General features: G+C 53.2%; 1 protein-coding gene across 1 annotated transcript in view; it reads right to left on the bottom strand.

Moving 5' to 3' along the window:
• SHANK3 (SH3 and multiple ankyrin repeat domains 3) overlaps nucleotides 1-18,218 on the bottom strand; it is a 135,195-nt gene that overhangs the window by 59,379 nt on the left and 57,598 nt on the right. The window contains 3 exon segments of the mRNA XM_053943564.1: nucleotides 5,449-5,522; nucleotides 5,792-5,867; nucleotides 10,123-10,236. Coding sequence (XP_053799539.1) covers nucleotides 5,449-5,522; nucleotides 5,792-5,867; nucleotides 10,123-10,236 — 264 coding nt within the window.

Here is an 18,218-nt window from a genome sequence, read left to right as displayed (position 1 = left end):
GGAAAGAAGGGGAACAACGGGAATGACAGGAGTGATGGGAAGAGATGGGGAATCATGGGAACGTTGGAATGGATTGGTGGAAGGGGTGGGAAGCACTGGAACAGCCGGGATTGGCAGTGGGAATTCCCCACGGATCCATTCCCAAGGTGCAGGAAGGGACTGGAATTCCACTGGGGAATGAGGGTGGGGCTGGGCCTCGCCAGCAACTCCGGAGGGAAAACCTCGGATCACCGGGAATACCGGGAGGGAATGGATCCCTGCTGGGACCACCGGGAATACCGGGAGGGAATGGATCCCTGCTGGGAAGAACCTTGCTGGATTGGATTCCTGGATCACCAGGAGGGAATGGATTCCTGCTGGGACCATGGGAACACCAGGCAGGAATGGATCCCTGCTGGGAATGCTGGGAATACCGGGAAGGAATGGATCCCTGCTGGGATCACCGGGAATACCGGGAGGGAATGGATCCCTGCCGGGAACACCGGGAACACTGGGATGGAATGGATCCCTCCTGGGAACACCGGGAATACCAGGAGGGAATGGATCCCTGCTGGGACTATGGGAACACCAGGACGGAATGGATCCCTGCTGGGAACACTGGGAATACCGGGAGGGAATGGATCCCTGCCAGGAAAACCTTGGATTTCCTGGATCACCAGGAGGGAATGGATCCCATGCCGGGAGCACCGGAACACCGGTGGGAATGGGAATGGCGGGAATGGATTCCTGCCGGGAGCACTTTGGGAATCCATTCCACAGGGAGACAATTCCTAATCCCGAGCGTTTTCCTGTTTGCCGAATCCTTCTGGCTCCGGCGGCGCTTCCCAAATCCTGGAATCACAAGGTGCTCCCGCGGTGGGCTGGTGGCTCCCTGCTCTTGGAATGGTGGGATGGGATTCATGGAATCACGGAAAAAGCTGGAAAAGCCCTGGGCTGGAGCAGCGTCATTCCATGGAAATGGGAATGAGGAGGGAGGGAAGGAAAACTCTTCCTGGAAAGGTTTCTCTGGAATCCCACTGGGAGCCTCTGGAATTGTCCAGGAGCAGCGGCTCTTGGGATCAGTTCCTGCTTTCAGGGAGTGCCAGGAATTCCGGGAATCATGGAATGGCTTGGGTGGGAAGGGACATCAAGCTCCTGGAAATTCCATCCCATTCCATGATCCCAGGCTGCTCCAACCTGGCCTTGGAAGCTTCCAGGGATCCAGGGGAATCCATGATCCCATTCCTTGGACAAAACAGGTTGGAAAAGTCTCAATTCCATGGAAAACCGGAATTCTGGCCCGAGGACACCGGAGGGGCTCCACGGAGCTGCTTTTCCCATTCCATGGGAAAGCCAGCAGGGCTAGGTGGGATTTGGGAAGGAATTCCTGGCTGGGAGGGTGGGGAGGGGCTGGGATGGAATTCCAAGGGTTGGAATTGGAGGGATTCCAGGATTCCAGCTCCATTCCCACCCGACCCATTCCAGGATTCTCCCATGGAATTTCCATCTCAGCAGCGCATTCCCAGCCCTGGAGGTGTGCAGGGAATTCCTGGAATTCCAGCTCTGGGTTGGGATCGGGCCCAGCGTGGCCTCGGTGACCTCGGAGGGCTTTTCCCACCTCAGGAATTCCATGGATTTTAGGATTTCTCCAGCAGCTTCAGCCGAACTCCAGTTTTCCTTGAGGAATCCAAAAATTCCCAGGGAAGTGGAATCCCTCTCCAGCCACTCCAACATTCCAGTGTTTTCCTGGGAAGCGGGGACACCTTCCAGTGGTTTTCCCATGGGAATAACCAAGCAGCTCCATGAAAACTGATTTTACTTCCCGATTTCCCCCTTTTCTTTTAGAATCCCAGGATCCGGGTGGGAAAAGGGATTCAGGATCATTCCATGGGCAGGGACAATTCCCGCTATCCCAGTTTTTTTTTCCAACCGGCCTGGAATTCTTCCAGGTGTCTCCTGGGTGGCTTTTCCGGCTGTTCCCCAAATTTTGGGAATGTGGGCGGAGCGTTACCTCAGCGGGATCGGCGTCACCGGGAATGTGGGCGGGATCCAGGTGTGGGATCCGAGCCCGGAGCCGTCACCGGAGCCTCGGGAAGCGTGGGAGCCGGGATGAATCACGGCTCCATTGATTCCCGCAGATTCCAGGGATTCTAAAAGGAGCTGGAATTGCCGGGGGTGGTGCTGAGACCAACGCCCACCTTTAACTCCCCGCGTTCCGTAGGGACGGAGAATTCCCAGCATTCCAGCTCCCATTCCAGGTTTTCTGCTCGGCCTCGGGCACCAAAGAGTGGGATGATGGAATTCCTTCTCCAGGAATTCCTTTCCCCACCCTTCTCCCCGATCTTTTTCCACAAGTTTCCCACAGTTTTCCCCGATCCAAACCTGACCTTTAATCTCCGGCATTCCACAGGGACGGGGAAAATTCCGGACCCATTCCCGGTCCCATTCCCGGTCCCATTCCAGGTTTTCTGCTTGGCCTCGGGCACCAAAGGATAGGAGGGTGGTGGCCTCTCCACGAATTCATTTTCCAATCTTTTTCCATGGGTTTTCCATAGTTTTGCCTGATCCAAACCTGACCTTTAACTCCCGGCATTCCACAGGGACGGGGAAAAATCCGGACCCATTCCCGGTCCCATTCCCGGTCCCATGCCAGGTTTTCCACTCAGCCTTGGGCACTAAAGGCTGGGATGGTGGCGGCCTCTCCAGGAATTCCTTTTCCAACCTTTTCCCATGGGTTTTTCCCATAGTTCTCCTCGATCCAATGCCCACTTTTAACTCCCAGCATTCCACAGGGACAGGGAAAATTCCAGCTCCCATTCCAATTCCCATTCCTGATCCAATTCCAGCTCCAGGAATTCCTTTTCCAAGGGTTTTCCATAGTTTTGCCTGATCCAAAGCCCACCTTGAATTCCCGGTGTTCCACAGGGACAGGGAGAATTCCAGATTCCCATTCCAGGTCCCACTCCCGATCCCATTCCCGGCCAATTCCAGGTGGAATTCCAATGGAAACTCAGCCCCTTTGGATGGGGGAATTCCAGCTTTGGAAACATGGGAAGGAATTCCCAGATTTCCAGAGGGATGGGAGAAGAGGCTACAACACCAAGGGCATCTCAGGAATTACAGGGAAATCCAAGGAAAAATTTTCCCATTGGAAGTTCAGCTCCCTTTGCCTGTGGAATTTCCAGCCTTGGAAACACGGGAAGGAATTCCCAGATTTCCCAGCTGCAGGAAAATTATTCTGAAATTCCCTCATTCCAACCCCCATTATTCCATAATCCCATCATTCCAACCGCCATAATTCCATCATTTTCCATCTCCACACATTTTTCCAGCCCCAGCATTCCAGGACTGAGACATTCCCTTTTCCCCCTCCGTGTTTTCCGTGTTTTCCAAGTTTTCCGTGTTTTCCGTTGAACTGCCTCTCCCTAATCCCTGACACAAATCCGGGATTGGCTCCTGATCCCGATTTTTCCCCTTCCCAGCTGCTCCCAGCTTTAATTCCCAAATTAATTTGGAGCCTCTTTAATCCCTGCCTTTAATTCCGAAGGCAATTCCCACCGGGATTTCTCTTCCGGATAAAGCCGAGCTCGGATTTGTCCCCTCCCGGTGAATTTTTCTGAACTCTGTCCCGTTTTTTCCCACTTCCAGATTTTGGGAATGACCAGAATTTTGGGAGCATCCAGCACATCCCGGCTCCTCCTTGGAGGGATTCCTGATTCCAAGGGAAATCTGGGAATGGTGGGAATCCCACCCCGGGGGAGTTTTTCCAGCTCCAATTCCAGATTTATCCTGAAATTCCTGGGGATGTCCCATCATTCCAAAGTATTCCATGATCCCGCAATTCCGGCATTCCCAATCTCCCTAATTCCCAACCATTCCATGGTCCCACAGAATCCATCACCCAGAATTTTGGGATTTTTCCTTTCCCAACGATTCCCCAAATTCTCTCTGGGAGCTTCTGCCTGGAATCCAAACAAATTCCCAAAGGATTTCCTGGAGTGGGATCAATCCAAGCCCTCCCTCTGGATCCAATCCCACTCCGGGCTCTTCCCAAGGTTTTTTCCGGATCCCACTCCTTAAATTCCTCTTAAATTTGCCCTGGGCCATGGAATTCTGGGAATCTTGGAGCTCATCCACAACATTTTCCTGCTTTCTTGAGCTCCTTATCCCAAATTTCGCTCCCCTGAGCACTCCCAGCTCCAAGGAATTTGTGGAATTTTGGGGATTTTCCCAAGTTTTTTTCCATGCTGGATCCAGCTCCTTAAATTCCCCTTCCTGCCCCACTCCTCCGCTGGAATTCCCAGGAATCTTTTCCCAGTGAAAATTCCCTGGGAATTCCAACTCCTGGCCAAGAGCTCCTCCTGGTGTTTTCCCAGGATGCGATTCCCAAAGGAAATCCCTTTTCCCGGGATTCCCGTGGATTCAATCCTGGTTTTTCTTCCTCTTAACCGATAGAATTTTCCCTCATCCATGAATTCCCACTTTTTTCTCCGCTCTTCCCAGGATCCCAGCAGGGATTTTCCAGAGCTTCCTTTCATTTTTCCCTCGTTTTTATCTCTTTTCCCGATTTTTTCCAACAGGAATGGCCCCGGAGCAGCAAATCCCGGGAATTTTAAGGATCCACCCAAATTCCACAAATTCGGAGTCAGGAATGCTCCGGGAAGCAAAATTTGGGATAAGGAGCTCCAAAAAAAAAAAAGCAGGAAAATGCTGTGGACGAGCTCCAAGATTCCCAGAATTCCATGGATCCACAGCATTCCATGGCTTCCAAGGAGAGACCCCTCCTCTGGATCCGATGGGTTTGGGAATTCGGGAACTTCCCTGGAAAAAAGGGAAAACTTCCCCATTCCAGAGGAAGCAGCTGCTCATCCCTCCGGGAATTCCAGAGCTCTGGGACATTCCCAAATCCACCAGGAAAAGCCACAGTCCAGGAATGTCCCCCTGCTGTCCCACCCGGGAATGCGCTCACATTCCCAAACTTTTCCGGAACCTTGGATTCTCCACTGGGACGCGAGAAAAGAATGGGAAACATTCCCAAACTTCTCCAGAACTTGGGATCCATCACTGGGAAATGAGTTGGGAATGGGAAATATTCCCAGACTTTTCCGGGATGTTGGATCCTCCCCTGGGAAATGAGCTGGGAATGTTTCACATTCCCAAACTTCGGATTCTCCACTGGGACAGGAGCCAGGAATGGGAGCACATTCCCAAACTTTTCTTTAACTTTGGATCCTCCCCTGGGACACAAGCTGGGAATGCTTCACATTCCCAAACTTCTCCAGAACTTTGGATCCTCCCCTGGAATGTGAACTGGGAATGTGAAACATTCCCAAACTTTTCTGGAACTTCGGATTCTCCACTGGGACAGGAGCCTGGAATGGGAGCACATTCCCAGACTTCTCCAGAACCTTGGATCATCCGCTGGGAAATGAGCTGGGAATGTTCCACATTCCCAAACTTCTCCAGAACCTTGGATCATCCGCTGGGAAATGAGCTGGGAATGTTCCACATTCCCAAACTTCTCCAGAACCTTGGATCCTCCGCTGAGACACAAACCAGGAATGGGAAACATTCCCAGAATTTTCCAGAATGTTGGATCATCCATTGGAATACGAGCCTGGAATGCGGCCACATTCCCAGAATTCCCCAAAACCTTGGATCCTGCCCAGGGACTCCGCACAGCCCAAAACTCCCGGAAAAAAAAAAAACCTCATTCCTATGGAATTCCAAACCTCTGTGAGGAAAAGGGCGGGTTTTTCCACGGAAGCAGGAATTCCCGGAATTCCCGGGATTCCCGGGAGCGGCTCCTTACCTGTGGGAGGTGAAGTTGTCGTAGGATCCGACGGTGTAGTGCCGGAAAAGCCGCTTGGTCCGGTCCTCCCTGGTTTCTGTGGGAAAAATCCACATCCCAAATTATTCCCGCCTTCCCAAGGGATCCGCAAAGCCCGGGAATTCCATTCCAGGCGGGAATTTCTCCGTGGACGAGGAGAATCTGTGGGGGTGAGAGGCCCAGCAATTCCTGGGAATGTTGGAGCCGTTCCTGGGAATCATCCAGGGGGAAATTCCGGCAAAATTCCCGGCTGGAATGACCTCATGGAGAACTTAAGGTTTCTTATGGAAAACCCAAATCCCACATTCCTGCCCCGCTTCCTTCCTTTTCCAACATGGGAATGGACAGGAAGAGCTGGGAATGCTCCTGGGAATTCCGTGCTGTCCTGGAGGTCACCGCATCTCCGGGAATGCCGGAATTCTGAGGAAAACTGGGAATGAGGGAGACCCCGGCAGCACTCCTGAGGGAGCAGCTCCCATGGAAAAGCTGGGAATGTTTCTGGGATTCTCTGGCTCTCCCGGAGGTCTCCGGATCTCTGGGAATGCTGGAATTGGGAGGAAAACTGGGAATGAGGGAGACAATCCCAAGGGAGCAGCCACATTCCCGCCCTGCTCCCATGCTTCTCCCACCTGGGAATGGATGGGAAGAGCTGGGAATGATCCCTCCGGAGTTTTCCAGGATTAGCCTGGGGGAATCCTCACCGCCCCGAGGGGCTCCGGGCTGGGATTCCAGGGGGAAATTCCAAGGAAAACAAGAAGCCTGGGAAGTTCCCAGGTAATGGCAGCACATGGGATAAAATCAGGGAATTTTCTGCTTGGATCAGGCCGGGAAAATCCTCACGTGTCCGAGGGGTCTCTGGTTCCAGAGGGAAATTCCAAGGAAAAAGCTCGGGAAGCTCCCGCTCGGCACCAGGAGACGGCAGCAGGGAGCAGCTGATCCAGGAATGATTCCCGATGGGAATGAGGGAAGGGAAAAAGGGAAAGGGAAAGGGAAAGGAAAGGGAAAGGGAAAGGAAAGGAAAGGGAAAAAGGGAAAGGGAAAGGGAAAGGGGAAAGGAAAGGAAAGGAAAGGAAAGGAAAGGAAAGGAAAGGAAAGGAAAGGAAAGGAAAGGAAAGGAAAGGAAAGGAAAGGAAAATTTGGGAAAGAGGAGGAAAAAGGGAGGGAGGAAAGAGAGACATTCCCAGCAGATCCGGAATTCCCAGCAGATCCCAGCAGCTCCATGAGCTGATCCATCCAGCCCTGGCATTTCCCAGCACTTCCCATTCCACCGGGAATTCAGGAATTCCCTCCTCCCACCCCCTTCTCCTGCCATTCCAGCCCTCCGGAATTCCCGATCCCGCTCATCCCCTCTCATCCCTCTGGACGCTCTCCCTGCTGCCCAGCCCCTCCTGGATCCCATTCCCGAGGAAAAGCTGGGATTCATGGGCTGTCCAGGGCCCGGCGGCTCCGCTCCCTTCCCGGCTCCCAGGAATAGCAGCGCCTGTAACGGAGCCGCCGCGGAGCCTCCGGAGCTGATGGATGGATCCGGGAGCAGCCGGGATCCGCAGGGACACGGCTGAGATTCACGGGAATGAGCCGGAGGAATCCGGGATGGGATTGGGATGGGATCCGTGGGATGGGATGGGATCCACAGGATGGGATCCATGGGATGGGATGGGATCCACGGGATGGGATCCATGGGATGGGATGGGATCCACGGGATAGAATCCAGGGGATGGGATTTATGGGATCCATGTGATTTATGAGATCCATGGGATGGGATGGGATCCACATGATCCATGGGATCCACAGGATAGAAACCATGGGATGGGATGGGATCCATGGGATCAGATCCATGGGATTTATGGGATCCATGGGATGGGATTTACGGGATCCATGGGATTTATGGGATCCACAGGATCCATGGGATCCACAGCAATGAAACCATGGGATGGGATGGGATCCATGGGATCAGATCCATGGGATTTATGGGATCCATGGGATAGAATCCATGGGATGGGATGGGATCCATGGGATGGGACCCATGGGATGGAAATTATGGGATCCATGTGATCAGATCCATGGGATTTATGGGATCCATGGGATAGAATCCATGGGATGGGACCCATGGGATGGAAATTATGGGATCCATGTGATCAGATCCATGGGATTTATGGGATCCATGGGATAGAATCCATGGGATGGGACCCATGGGATGGAAATTATGGGATCCATGTGATCAGATCCATGGGATTTATGGGATCCATGGGATTTATAGGATCCACGGGATCCATGGGATCCATGGGATAGAATCCATGGGATGGGACACATGGGATCCATGGGATGGGATGGGATCGATGGGAGGGGATCAAATGGATTTATGGGATCTATGGGATAGAATCCACGGGATCCATGGGATGGGATCCATGGGATCCATGGGATAGAATCCATGGAATGGGATCCATAGGATGGGATGGGATCCATGGGATAGAATCTATGGAATGGGATCATGGGATGGAATGGGATCCATGGGATGGAATGGGATCCATGGGATGGGATGGGACTGAAGGAATCTGGGATAGCGGAAGGTTTCCATAGGGAATGGGATCAGGATGGGCTTTAAAGCCCTTCCCAACCTAAACATTCCATGAATCCATGACCAAAATCCTTTTGAATTCGGGTCTGGAATAAATCTGGGATGTGCTTGGATCTGCCTGGCCAAGGGACGGGGGAGAAATTTGGGAAAAGCCCGGATTTCAGCATCCTGATTAAATCCATGGAAAAGGATCATCCTGCTTTTTTCTGGGATAATGGAGAGCTGGAAAATCATCGGGAAGGACTCAATGATTGCAGAAGGGATGGGTTGGGATCCATGGGATGTGGATGGGATGGAATTCCATGGGATGCTCTTCCAGCAGGAATCCAGGAATGGGGAATGCTGGGAAAAAAAGTTGGAAAACCAACCAGGAATGCCTTGTCCTCTTTTTTTTTTTTTTTCCCCCTGGGAATCAACCCCAGGTTGCAAATAAGGAGGGGGGAAAATCCCCTTTGGAATGTGGGGAGATCCCTTTTCCTTCTGCCTGGAATTCTGGTTCCACAGAGAGTTTGGAATCTGATGAATTCCATTGAAAGGGAAGATTCCCGATCCTTGAATTCTTGGGGAATGGGATTTTTCCTTTGTTTATTTTGGACCCAGGCAGGGAATCGTGGAATCACGGAATTCCAGAGGTTGGGAAAGAATTCCAAGGAGACCAAGTCCAAGCTGGGCCCAATCCCAGCCCTGAGTGGAATTCCAGGAATTCTTTGGATTCCTCCAGGGATAAGCTCCCTGGGCAGCCCCTGGCAAGGCCTGACCCCCCTTTCCATGGGGAAATTCCCAAAAATCCAATCCCAACCTCCCCTGGCCCAAGCTGAGGCCATTCCCTCTTTTCCTATCCTTTCATCCCGGGGAGCAGATCCCAATCCCGCCTCGGATCCTGGCAGGAAGTTGGGAAAAGGGATAAAACTCCCCTGGATCCTCCTTTTTCCAGGCATGGAAAACTCCTCCTCAGCGGAACAGGAATTCCTTTGGAATTCCGGGATTCCCATCAGAGCTGGGGCAGTTCCAGCCCCTTCTGCGGCTCATCCTGGATTCTTCCTCTTTTCCAGGCAGGACAATCCCAGTTTTCCCAGTTTTCCCTCTGCTCCCACCCCTCCATCGTCCCGAGCTCTCCATTCCTGCAGAAGATCCCAATGATGGATCCATGACTGGAATGGAACCCTTGGGATACAATTCCCACAATTCCCTCCGTCCCCACCCTGCCAAAGGAGCGCTCCGGTGATTCCGTCGGGAATTCCAGCTGGAATTCCGGGATACTGACCTTCTCCAACTGACCAATCCCAATTTTCCCACCCCAACCAATCCCAAACTCTCCATTCCTGCAGACGATCCCGATGATGGGGATCCATGATTGGAACTCATCCCTTGGGATACAATTCCCACAATTCCCTGGAGTTTGGAACCATTCCCTGTCTCCTGTCCCTCCATCCCCTGGAAATATTCCCGATATTCCCACTTTTCATCTTTCCCATGGCTCCTACAGGCCCTGGATGCCACAATTGGATCATCCAGGATTTTCCCTCTTTCCCAGGCTGGACCAATCCCAGTTTTCCCAGTTTTCCCTCTGCTCCCATCCCAACCAATCCCAAACTCTCCGTTCCCCGATGATGACTCCGTGACTCCGGAGCAGATCCCTCGGGATACAATTCCCACAATTCCCTCCAGCCCCGCCGCCCAGGAGGAGCGCTCCGGTGATTCCGTGGGGGAATTCCGGCCGGAATTCCGGGATACCGACCTTGCCTGGAGTCGTACTGGCGCATCTGCACCTCCTCCACGCATTCCGCCGGGAACCAGCCGCTCCTGCCCTTCACGGAGCCTTCCCAGAATCCGCCCTCGCCGATGCTCAGCACTGCGGAAAACCGGGATCGGGACTCAGGGGGGAATCCCGGGAAAAGGGGAACTGGGACGGCGGAGGCACCGCGGGAATCCGGGAAGCAAAGCCGGAGGGATGTGGAGTTTTCCGTGGGTTTAGTCCCTATGGAAAAATCTGGAATTCCTGGGGTTTCCCGCTCTGGATGCCAGAATTCCCATCATTTTCCCACTCTGGATGCATACATTTCCAAATTCCTGATTTTTTTTTTTCTCCCTCCGCATGGCCCATTCCCAACTTTTCCCATTCTGGATCCCCAAATTCCCAAACTGTCTCACTCATGACCAAATCCCAAATTTTCCCACTCTGGATACCCAATTCCTGATTTTTCCCACTCTGGACGCCCAAATTCCCAAATCTTCCCACTCTAGATGACTGAAATCCCAAATTCCCAAACTGTCCCACTCTAAATGCCTTCATCCCAAATTTTCCCAGTCTGGGTGTCTGGATTCCAGAATTTTCCCGCTCTGGATGTCCAAATTCCCAAATTCACTCTGGGGTGTCCAGATCCTGGAATTCCAGAGGCTGGAAAAGCCCTCCTGGATCACCGAGTCCCAGCTGGGCCCGATCCCAGCCCTGAGTGGAATTCCGGGAATTCCTTGGGCACCTCCAGGGATGGGCACCCCAAAGCTCCCCGGGCAGCCCCTGCCGAGGCCTGAGCCCCTTTCCATGGAAAAATTCCCAAAAATCCAATCCCAACCTCCTCTGGCCCAGGCTGAGGCCGCTCCCTCTTTTCCCGGGGCTCATTCCCTGGAGCAGGTCCCGATCCAAAAGCTGGGCTTGGGCGGATCCCGAACTTCGGCCGATTTTATGGAATCCTGGAATGGTTTGGGTGGGGAGGGACCTCAAATCCCATCCCATTCCAAGGGCAGGGAATGCTCCCATTATCCCAGGGGGCTCCAAGCTCTGGACACTTCCAGGGATCCAGGAGTTGGATCCAGGTTGGGAAAGCTGGGAATGTTCTCCTGGAGAAGGGAAGGATGCAGGGAGAGCTTCCAGCACATTCCAAGGGCAAAAGGGGCCCCAGGAAAGCTGAAATTTGGGAAAGGAATGGAAGGATGGGACCCAGGGAATGGCTCCCACTGCCAGAGGGCAGCGATGGATGGGAGATTGGGAATTGGGAATTCCTGGCTGGGCTGGAATTGCCAGAGCAGCTGGGGCTGCCCTTGGATCCCTGGAATGTCCAAGGAAAGGCTGGAGCAGCCTGGGATGGTGGGATTGGAATGGGATGGGATTTGAGGTCGCTGCCCACCCAAACCATTCCGGGATTCTGGGATCAAGGGGGCTCAGAATCCATCCCGGGGGATTTTTATGGAAGTTGGGGATGGAAAAGGGAAGGGAGACCCTTCCTGGAGTCCCGAGCTTCCCAGTGAAGCCCCCGGATCCCAAAATTCCTTCCTGGAGCAGAGTCGGGGTGGGGCTGGATCCAATCCCAGGCTGGGAGAGCTGGGAATGGAGGGAATTCCCTGGGAAAGGGAGATTGGGGTGGGATTTTGGGAATTGGGAATTCCCAGAGCAGCTGGGGCTGCCCCCGGATCCCTGGAATGTCCAAGGCCAGGCTGGAGCACTCTGGGATTGTGGGAATTTCCCTGCCCTTGGAATGGGATTGAAGGTCCCTTCCCACCAAACCATTCCCAGGATTCCAGAACTGGGAAAAAGCCCCGGGAATTCCTGTGGGATTTGCTGCCCCATTCCTGCATTTCTCCCGACGCTTTATCCCAGCTCCCATTCCCGCGGATCCATCAGAGCTAATCCCAAATTTCTTCAGGCATCCAGAAATCCAGCCCTGCTCCATCCATCCCAAAGAATTCCCAGATGGATCCAGGAATTAAATCCTGCCTGGGGGCATCCAAGGAAAAACAAATCCAAGGAAAAGCCAAACAGCAAAATCCCTTCAGGCTCCTCCAGGGGTTTTTTTTGGGATGCAAATTCTCCGCCTCTCCAAAGGTTCCGGTGCTGTCAGGCCTTGGAATGATCCCAAATCCCGGAATTTGCTCAATTCCCACTGCTCTGCTCCCATCAGCTCCCCCCGGCAAATTCCCGCTTTGGAGCCCCTTTGGAATTCCGGCCTCCCAGGAATGAATTTTGGGATTCAGGGCTTCACTCCAAACATCCCTGGGCAGCCCTTTCCAAGGCCTGACTCCCCTTTCCATGGAAAAATATTCCCAAAATCCAACCGAAATCTCCCCTGGAGCCATTCCCTCTTTTCCCATCCTTCACTCCCTGGATTCTCCTTCTCTCCCGCTGCCATTCCCAATTTTCCCTCCTCTCTTCCAATGCTCCCCATCCTCATCCTGCAAGGCCTGGACCAGCCTGGAATTCCAGCAGGGATTTCCGCAGGGAATCCGCATTCCGTGTATGGAATGAGGGTCGGGAATGGATCCGATGGATCCAGGAATCAGCCCTGGGAATGGCTCCGGATGGATCCGGGAATCAGCACCGGGAATGGATCCGATGGATCCGAGAGATCCAGGAATCAGCACTGGGAATGGATCCAGAAGGATCTGAGGGATTGGGAATCAGCACCAGGAATGCATCCGGATGGATCCGGGAATCAGCCCTGGGAATGGCTCCGGATGGATCCGATGGATCCAGGAATCAGCACCAGGAATAGATCTGGATGGATCCAGGAATCAGCACTGGGAATGGATCCAGAAGGATCTGAGGGATTGGGAATCAGCACCGGGAATGGATCCAGATGGATCCAATGGATCTGGCAATCAGCACCAGGAATGGATCCAATGGATCTGGGAATCAGAACTGGGAATAGCCCCAGATGGATCCGATGGATGTGGGAATCAGCACCAGGAGCCGAACAGCTCCGGATGGATCCAGGAATCGGCACCGGGAGCGGTTCCTGCTCCGGACGGATCCGGGAATCATCCCTGGAACCATTCCCGCTCCGCCGGCTCCAGCTGCGGAGCTGATTTGGGAACGGATCCGGCTTTGATTCCCGTCATTATCCCGTCATTCCGGCTCTAATCAAGCATTCCTTGGAAAAAATAGCGGCAATCAAAGGGGACAGGAAAGGGAGGGAACGAACGAGCCGGGAAAACATTCCCGAGGGAATTGCAGCCTCAGCAGAAATTCAGGACCGGGGGCAGGAAGGAGCTCGGGAATGGGATTTGCTGATCCAAAGGTTCCGGACCCTTCCCTTGATCCAAGATTTCCTCTCCCCTCCTCATTCCCATTTTCCTTCCCTATTCCCAAGGACCTGGATCCCACCCGGAGCGGGATTCCCACAGTGGGAATGGGTTTTCCACGGGCTGGAATTCCAGGATTTCCCAAGCCCTCCCCCCGAATTCCCAGTCAAACCTTCCCAGAGCTGATCCCGCCTGGAAAACTGGGATGAATTCCGGCACGATTCATCATTCCCAAATTCCCAGTGCGGCATTCCCAGCACTCTTCCTTTATCCCAAGGAATTCCCGGCAGCTCCAGCGGGGTGGGAGCCATAGGGAAAGCTGTTCCCGAATCCCACGGATCCCGGATTCCTCAGGGAGCCAATTCCAGGATGTTGGGAATACGGGGAGGATCCCGCGGGGATCGGGGAGCTCCAAAGGCTCCTGGATTCAGCAGATTCCCGGGAAATTCCCAAGCACGGATATCCCTGAAATCCCACCCGGCAAAGGCCAGAGGTCAGAAAATCCTGGAATGGCCGGAGCTGGGAAGGATCCAAAGGGATCAAAGCCAGGAGGGATTGTGCTGGAATGTTCCTTTTCCTGCTCTTCCCTCTTTCCCATGAGCCGGGAATGACGATGGGAGCATCCCAGGGAATAGGAGGAAAACAACAGCAACAAAAAAAAGCTGGAATGCTGAGCACATTCCAGAGGAAAAGCAGGGAGAAATTCCCTTTTCCTGCAATCTCCCGGCACTGGGAGAGCAGCGGGATCCTGGAAGTGCCGGATCTGGACAGGCAAATCCCGGGAATAGGGGTTGAGGGATCCAGGAAGGAAAAATGGGAATGAGGCACCAATCCCAGCGGGAAATCCTGGGAAAAGCCCATCTCCAGCTGGAAGTGTGAATTCCTGAGCCTCGGGAATGCTGGGAGCAGAGATCACCCTCCAATCCCTGCTCCAAGCCGGGAAAGAGCCAAAATGTGGGAAAAGGAGCGGGATTCCTGGGATTGCCCTTGGGAAAGGGATCCTGGAATGGTTTGGGTGGGAATGGAGCGGAAATCCCATCGAATTCCAAGGGCAGGGAAATTCCCACAATCCCAGCGTGCTCCAGCCTGGCCTTGGACACTGTCAGGGATCCAGGGGCAGCCACAGCTGCTCTGGGAATTCCTAATTCCCAAAATCCCACCCCAATCTCCCTTTCCCAGGGAATTCCCTCCATTCCCAGCTCTCCCAGCCTGGGATTGGATCCAGCCCCACCCCGACTCTGCTCCAGGAAGGAATTTTGGGATCCGGGGGCTTCACTGGGAAGCTCGGGACTCCAGGAAGGGTCTCCCTTCCCTTTTCCATCCCCAACTTCCATAAAAATCCCTCGGGATGGATTCTGAGCCCCCTTGATCCCAGAATCCCGGAATGGTTTGGGTGGGAATGGACCTCAAATCCCATCCCATTCCAATCCCACCATCCCAGGCTGCTCCAGCCTTTCCTGGGACATTCCAGGGATCCAGGGGCAGCCCCAGCTGCTCTGGCAATTCCAGCCCAGCCAGGAATTCCCAATTCCCAAGATCCCATCCATCCCTGCCCTCTGGCAGTGGGAGCCATTCCCTGTGTCCTGTCCCTGCAGGCCTTTCCCAAATTTCAGCTTTCCCGGAGCCCCTTTAGGGCCTGGAATGTGCTGGAAGCTCTCCCTGGATCCTTCTGCTCTCCAGGGGAACATTCCCGGTTTTCCCAGCCTGGCTCCAGCTCCCTCTCCCAGCGTTTATTCCTCTCGGATGTTTCCCAGGCTTTTCCAGGAGCTTTCCTGGCTCAGCATTCCCGGAGCTCCGGAGAAGGGGGAAGAGCAGCCGGAGCCGTCTCACACCCGTGCCCACGGAAAACATGGATGGGAAAGGAGTCAGGGATCCAAGGAAACCCGGCCCGGCTGCCAGGCTGCTCCAAGCTTTTCCCGGGAAGAGGAGGAGGAGGAGGAGCCCCGGGAGTTCGGGGAATCCCTTTGGAATCCACAGGAATCCTCTTCCCGCTGAAAAGCCAGGATGTGTTTGAGGGATTAACGCCATTCCGGAGGCGGAAATTCCCTGGATAACCCGGCCTGGGAAATGTCTCGGATGTTATTCCAGCCTGAGGGGATTTTCCTAATTCCCGCCCGATTTCCGGGAAAAATCTGGGATCAGCCCTGTAAGCAGGGATTGAGAAATGGTTTGGGATCACTCCCTGTTGGAATTCCCAGCTGGAAAACAGCAGGGTTTGGGAATTCCCCATCCTGAGAAACCCCAGGGAGAGGGAGCCCTCAGCATCCTTAGGGAAGGAATTCCCAAAATTCCCACCCCCGGAGCAGGTTCTGGCAGGATGAGGAAGCCCTGGGAATGCTGGATCCCAGCCAGAATTCCCAGGGAATCCCAGGGCAGGAGAGCCCTGGGAATGCAGGCAGGGATTGGGATCCCGCTTGGAATGCGGCACAAAGGGCAGAACTATCCCAAAAAAACATGGAAAACGTGGATCCACATCCCTAAAATCCATGGAAAACGTGGATCCACATTCCCCAAAAACTGTGGAAAACCTGGATCCAGGTCCCTAAAAACCCATGGGAAATCTTGATCCGCATCCCCTAAAACCATGGAAAACCTGGATCCACATCCCTAAAAGCTCTGGAAAACCTGGATCCAGATCTCTAAAATCCATGGAAAATCTCAATCTGCATCCCCTAAAACGATGGAAAACCTGGATCCACATCCTTAAAATCCATGGAAAATCCTGATCCACATCCCCCAAAATCATGGAAAACCTGGATCCACATCCCTAAAATCCATGGAAAACGTTAATCCACATCCCTAAAAGCTCTGGAAAACCTGGATCCAGATCCCTAAAAACCCATGGAAAATCTTGATCCACATCCCCCAAAATCATGGAAAACCTGGATCCACATCCTCAATCCATGGAAAACCTGGATCCACATCCCTAAAAGCTCTGGAAAACCAGGATCCAGATCCCTAAAATCCATGGAAACCTGGACCCACATCCCTCAAAACACATGGAAAACCTGGGTCCGCATCCCTCAAAAATCAGGGAAAACCCCCCCATTTTCCAGGGAATATTCCTGGATTTTTTCCTTATTTTCCATTATCATGCACCAGGAGATGGAAAAATTCCTTCTCCGAGCTTTTCTGTGGGAATGCTGACAGTGGATTCCCGCTGGATCATTTGGGATAGTTCTGATTTCCGTGGATGGATCTGAATCCCAGGAAAAAAAATTATGGATCCTACTTGGAATTGGCAGCTCCAATGGGATCCTGGTGGAAAGGAGGGAGAAGGGTGATGACGTCACCTTTTCCCTAAAAAAATTGTGGACATTTTACTCCTGGAGGTTTTTTTCCCCTGGAAATTCCAGGATTTTCCATGGAAATTCCAGGATTTCTGAGCAGCCTCTGCAGTCGGAGCAGAGCATGACATGGCACTTCCCAGCCCTTGGAAAAATCCAGGATTAAACCCCGAAATCCTGGAATTCCCGGCCTTGGAAAAATCCAGGATTAAACCCCGAAATCCTGGAATTCCCGGCCTTGGAAAAATCCAGGATTAAACCCCGAAATCCTGGAATTCCCGGCCTTGGAAAAATCCAGGATTAAACCCTGAAATCCTGGAATTCCTGGCCTTGGAAAAATCCAGGATTAAACCCCGAAATCCTGGAATTCCTGGCCTTGGAAAAATCCAGGATTAAACCCCGAAATCCTGGAATTCCTGGCCTTGGAAAAACCCTCCTGGATTATCAAATCCCACCTTATGCCCAGCTCGACATCCAGGAATTCCTGGGAATTCCTCCCTGGGCAAGGCCTGACCACCCTTTCCATGGAAAAATTCCCAAATATCCAAACTGAGCCCAGCCTGAGGCCGTTTCCTGTTTTCTATTCCTCAGGAATTCCGTGGCACCGGAATTCCCAATTCCAACGGCATTCCCGGGCTTAATCCACCTGAACTGGAGGGAAAATTCCATTTTTCCCTCTTCTTTTCCTGATGGGAACAGCAATTCCCAGGTTTCAGCCCGGCTGATCCCAACTCCAGCTGGGCGGGATTTTCCTGGGAATGGGAATCCACCTGGAGCCAGTGGGAAAAGAGCGTTTTCCAGGGGGTTTTCCAGGGGGTTTTCCAGGGGGTTTTCCGTGGGGTTTTCCAGGGGGTTTTCCATGGGGTTTTCCATGGGGTTTTCCAGGGGGTTTTCCATGGATATGGCAGCAGAGGAGTGACGGGAGCACATGGAAAGCTCGGGATGTCCAATGGAATTTTCTGGGATCAGCTGCGCCCCATCGGATGCTTCGCGATCGCCCCATCCCTGGATCCGGGATCAGATTTCCAGGATCACCAGGAGAGGATGGATTTTCCTGGCACCCGAAATTCCAAAGCCACGCCGAGGGCACGGGGAATCGTGTCCCAAAATCCCGAATGCCCGAGCAGCAGGAATTCCCATGGAATTCCTCATTTGGAATTCCCAATCCGTAATTCCCCACCAGTTCCTCCCACAACTCCCATTCCAGAATTTTCCCAGGAGGTGTTTCCCGGTTTGGGTTTTCTGGGAATTTCAGGACACACAAGGAAAGGGAAACTTCGGGAAGTGCAGGAAAACCGGGATGGGAGAGGAAGATCCCTCTGCCCCCCAGTCCCATCCGGAATAAACAGCAGGAGGGGAGGGAAATCCGGGAAAAGCCAAGCTCCAAAAATCCTGGAAAACTCCCCACACTTGGAGGCCACGGCGAGGAAAAAAATGTGGGGAAAAGGATAAAGCTGGGAGGGGAGAAAAAATTCCAAGGAAAAATTCCATAGTTACCTACTTCACGGAGCTGCTGGTCTGGAGCGTGGAT

Source organism: Vidua chalybeata, chromosome 5, assembly GCF_026979565.1.
Source record: "Vidua chalybeata isolate OUT-0048 chromosome 5, bVidCha1 merged haplotype, whole genome shotgun sequence".
In the NCBI taxonomy this organism is placed as follows: domain Eukaryota; kingdom Metazoa; phylum Chordata; class Aves; order Passeriformes; family Viduidae; genus Vidua; species Vidua chalybeata.
This window is presented reverse-complemented; position numbering and strand designations above follow the sequence as displayed.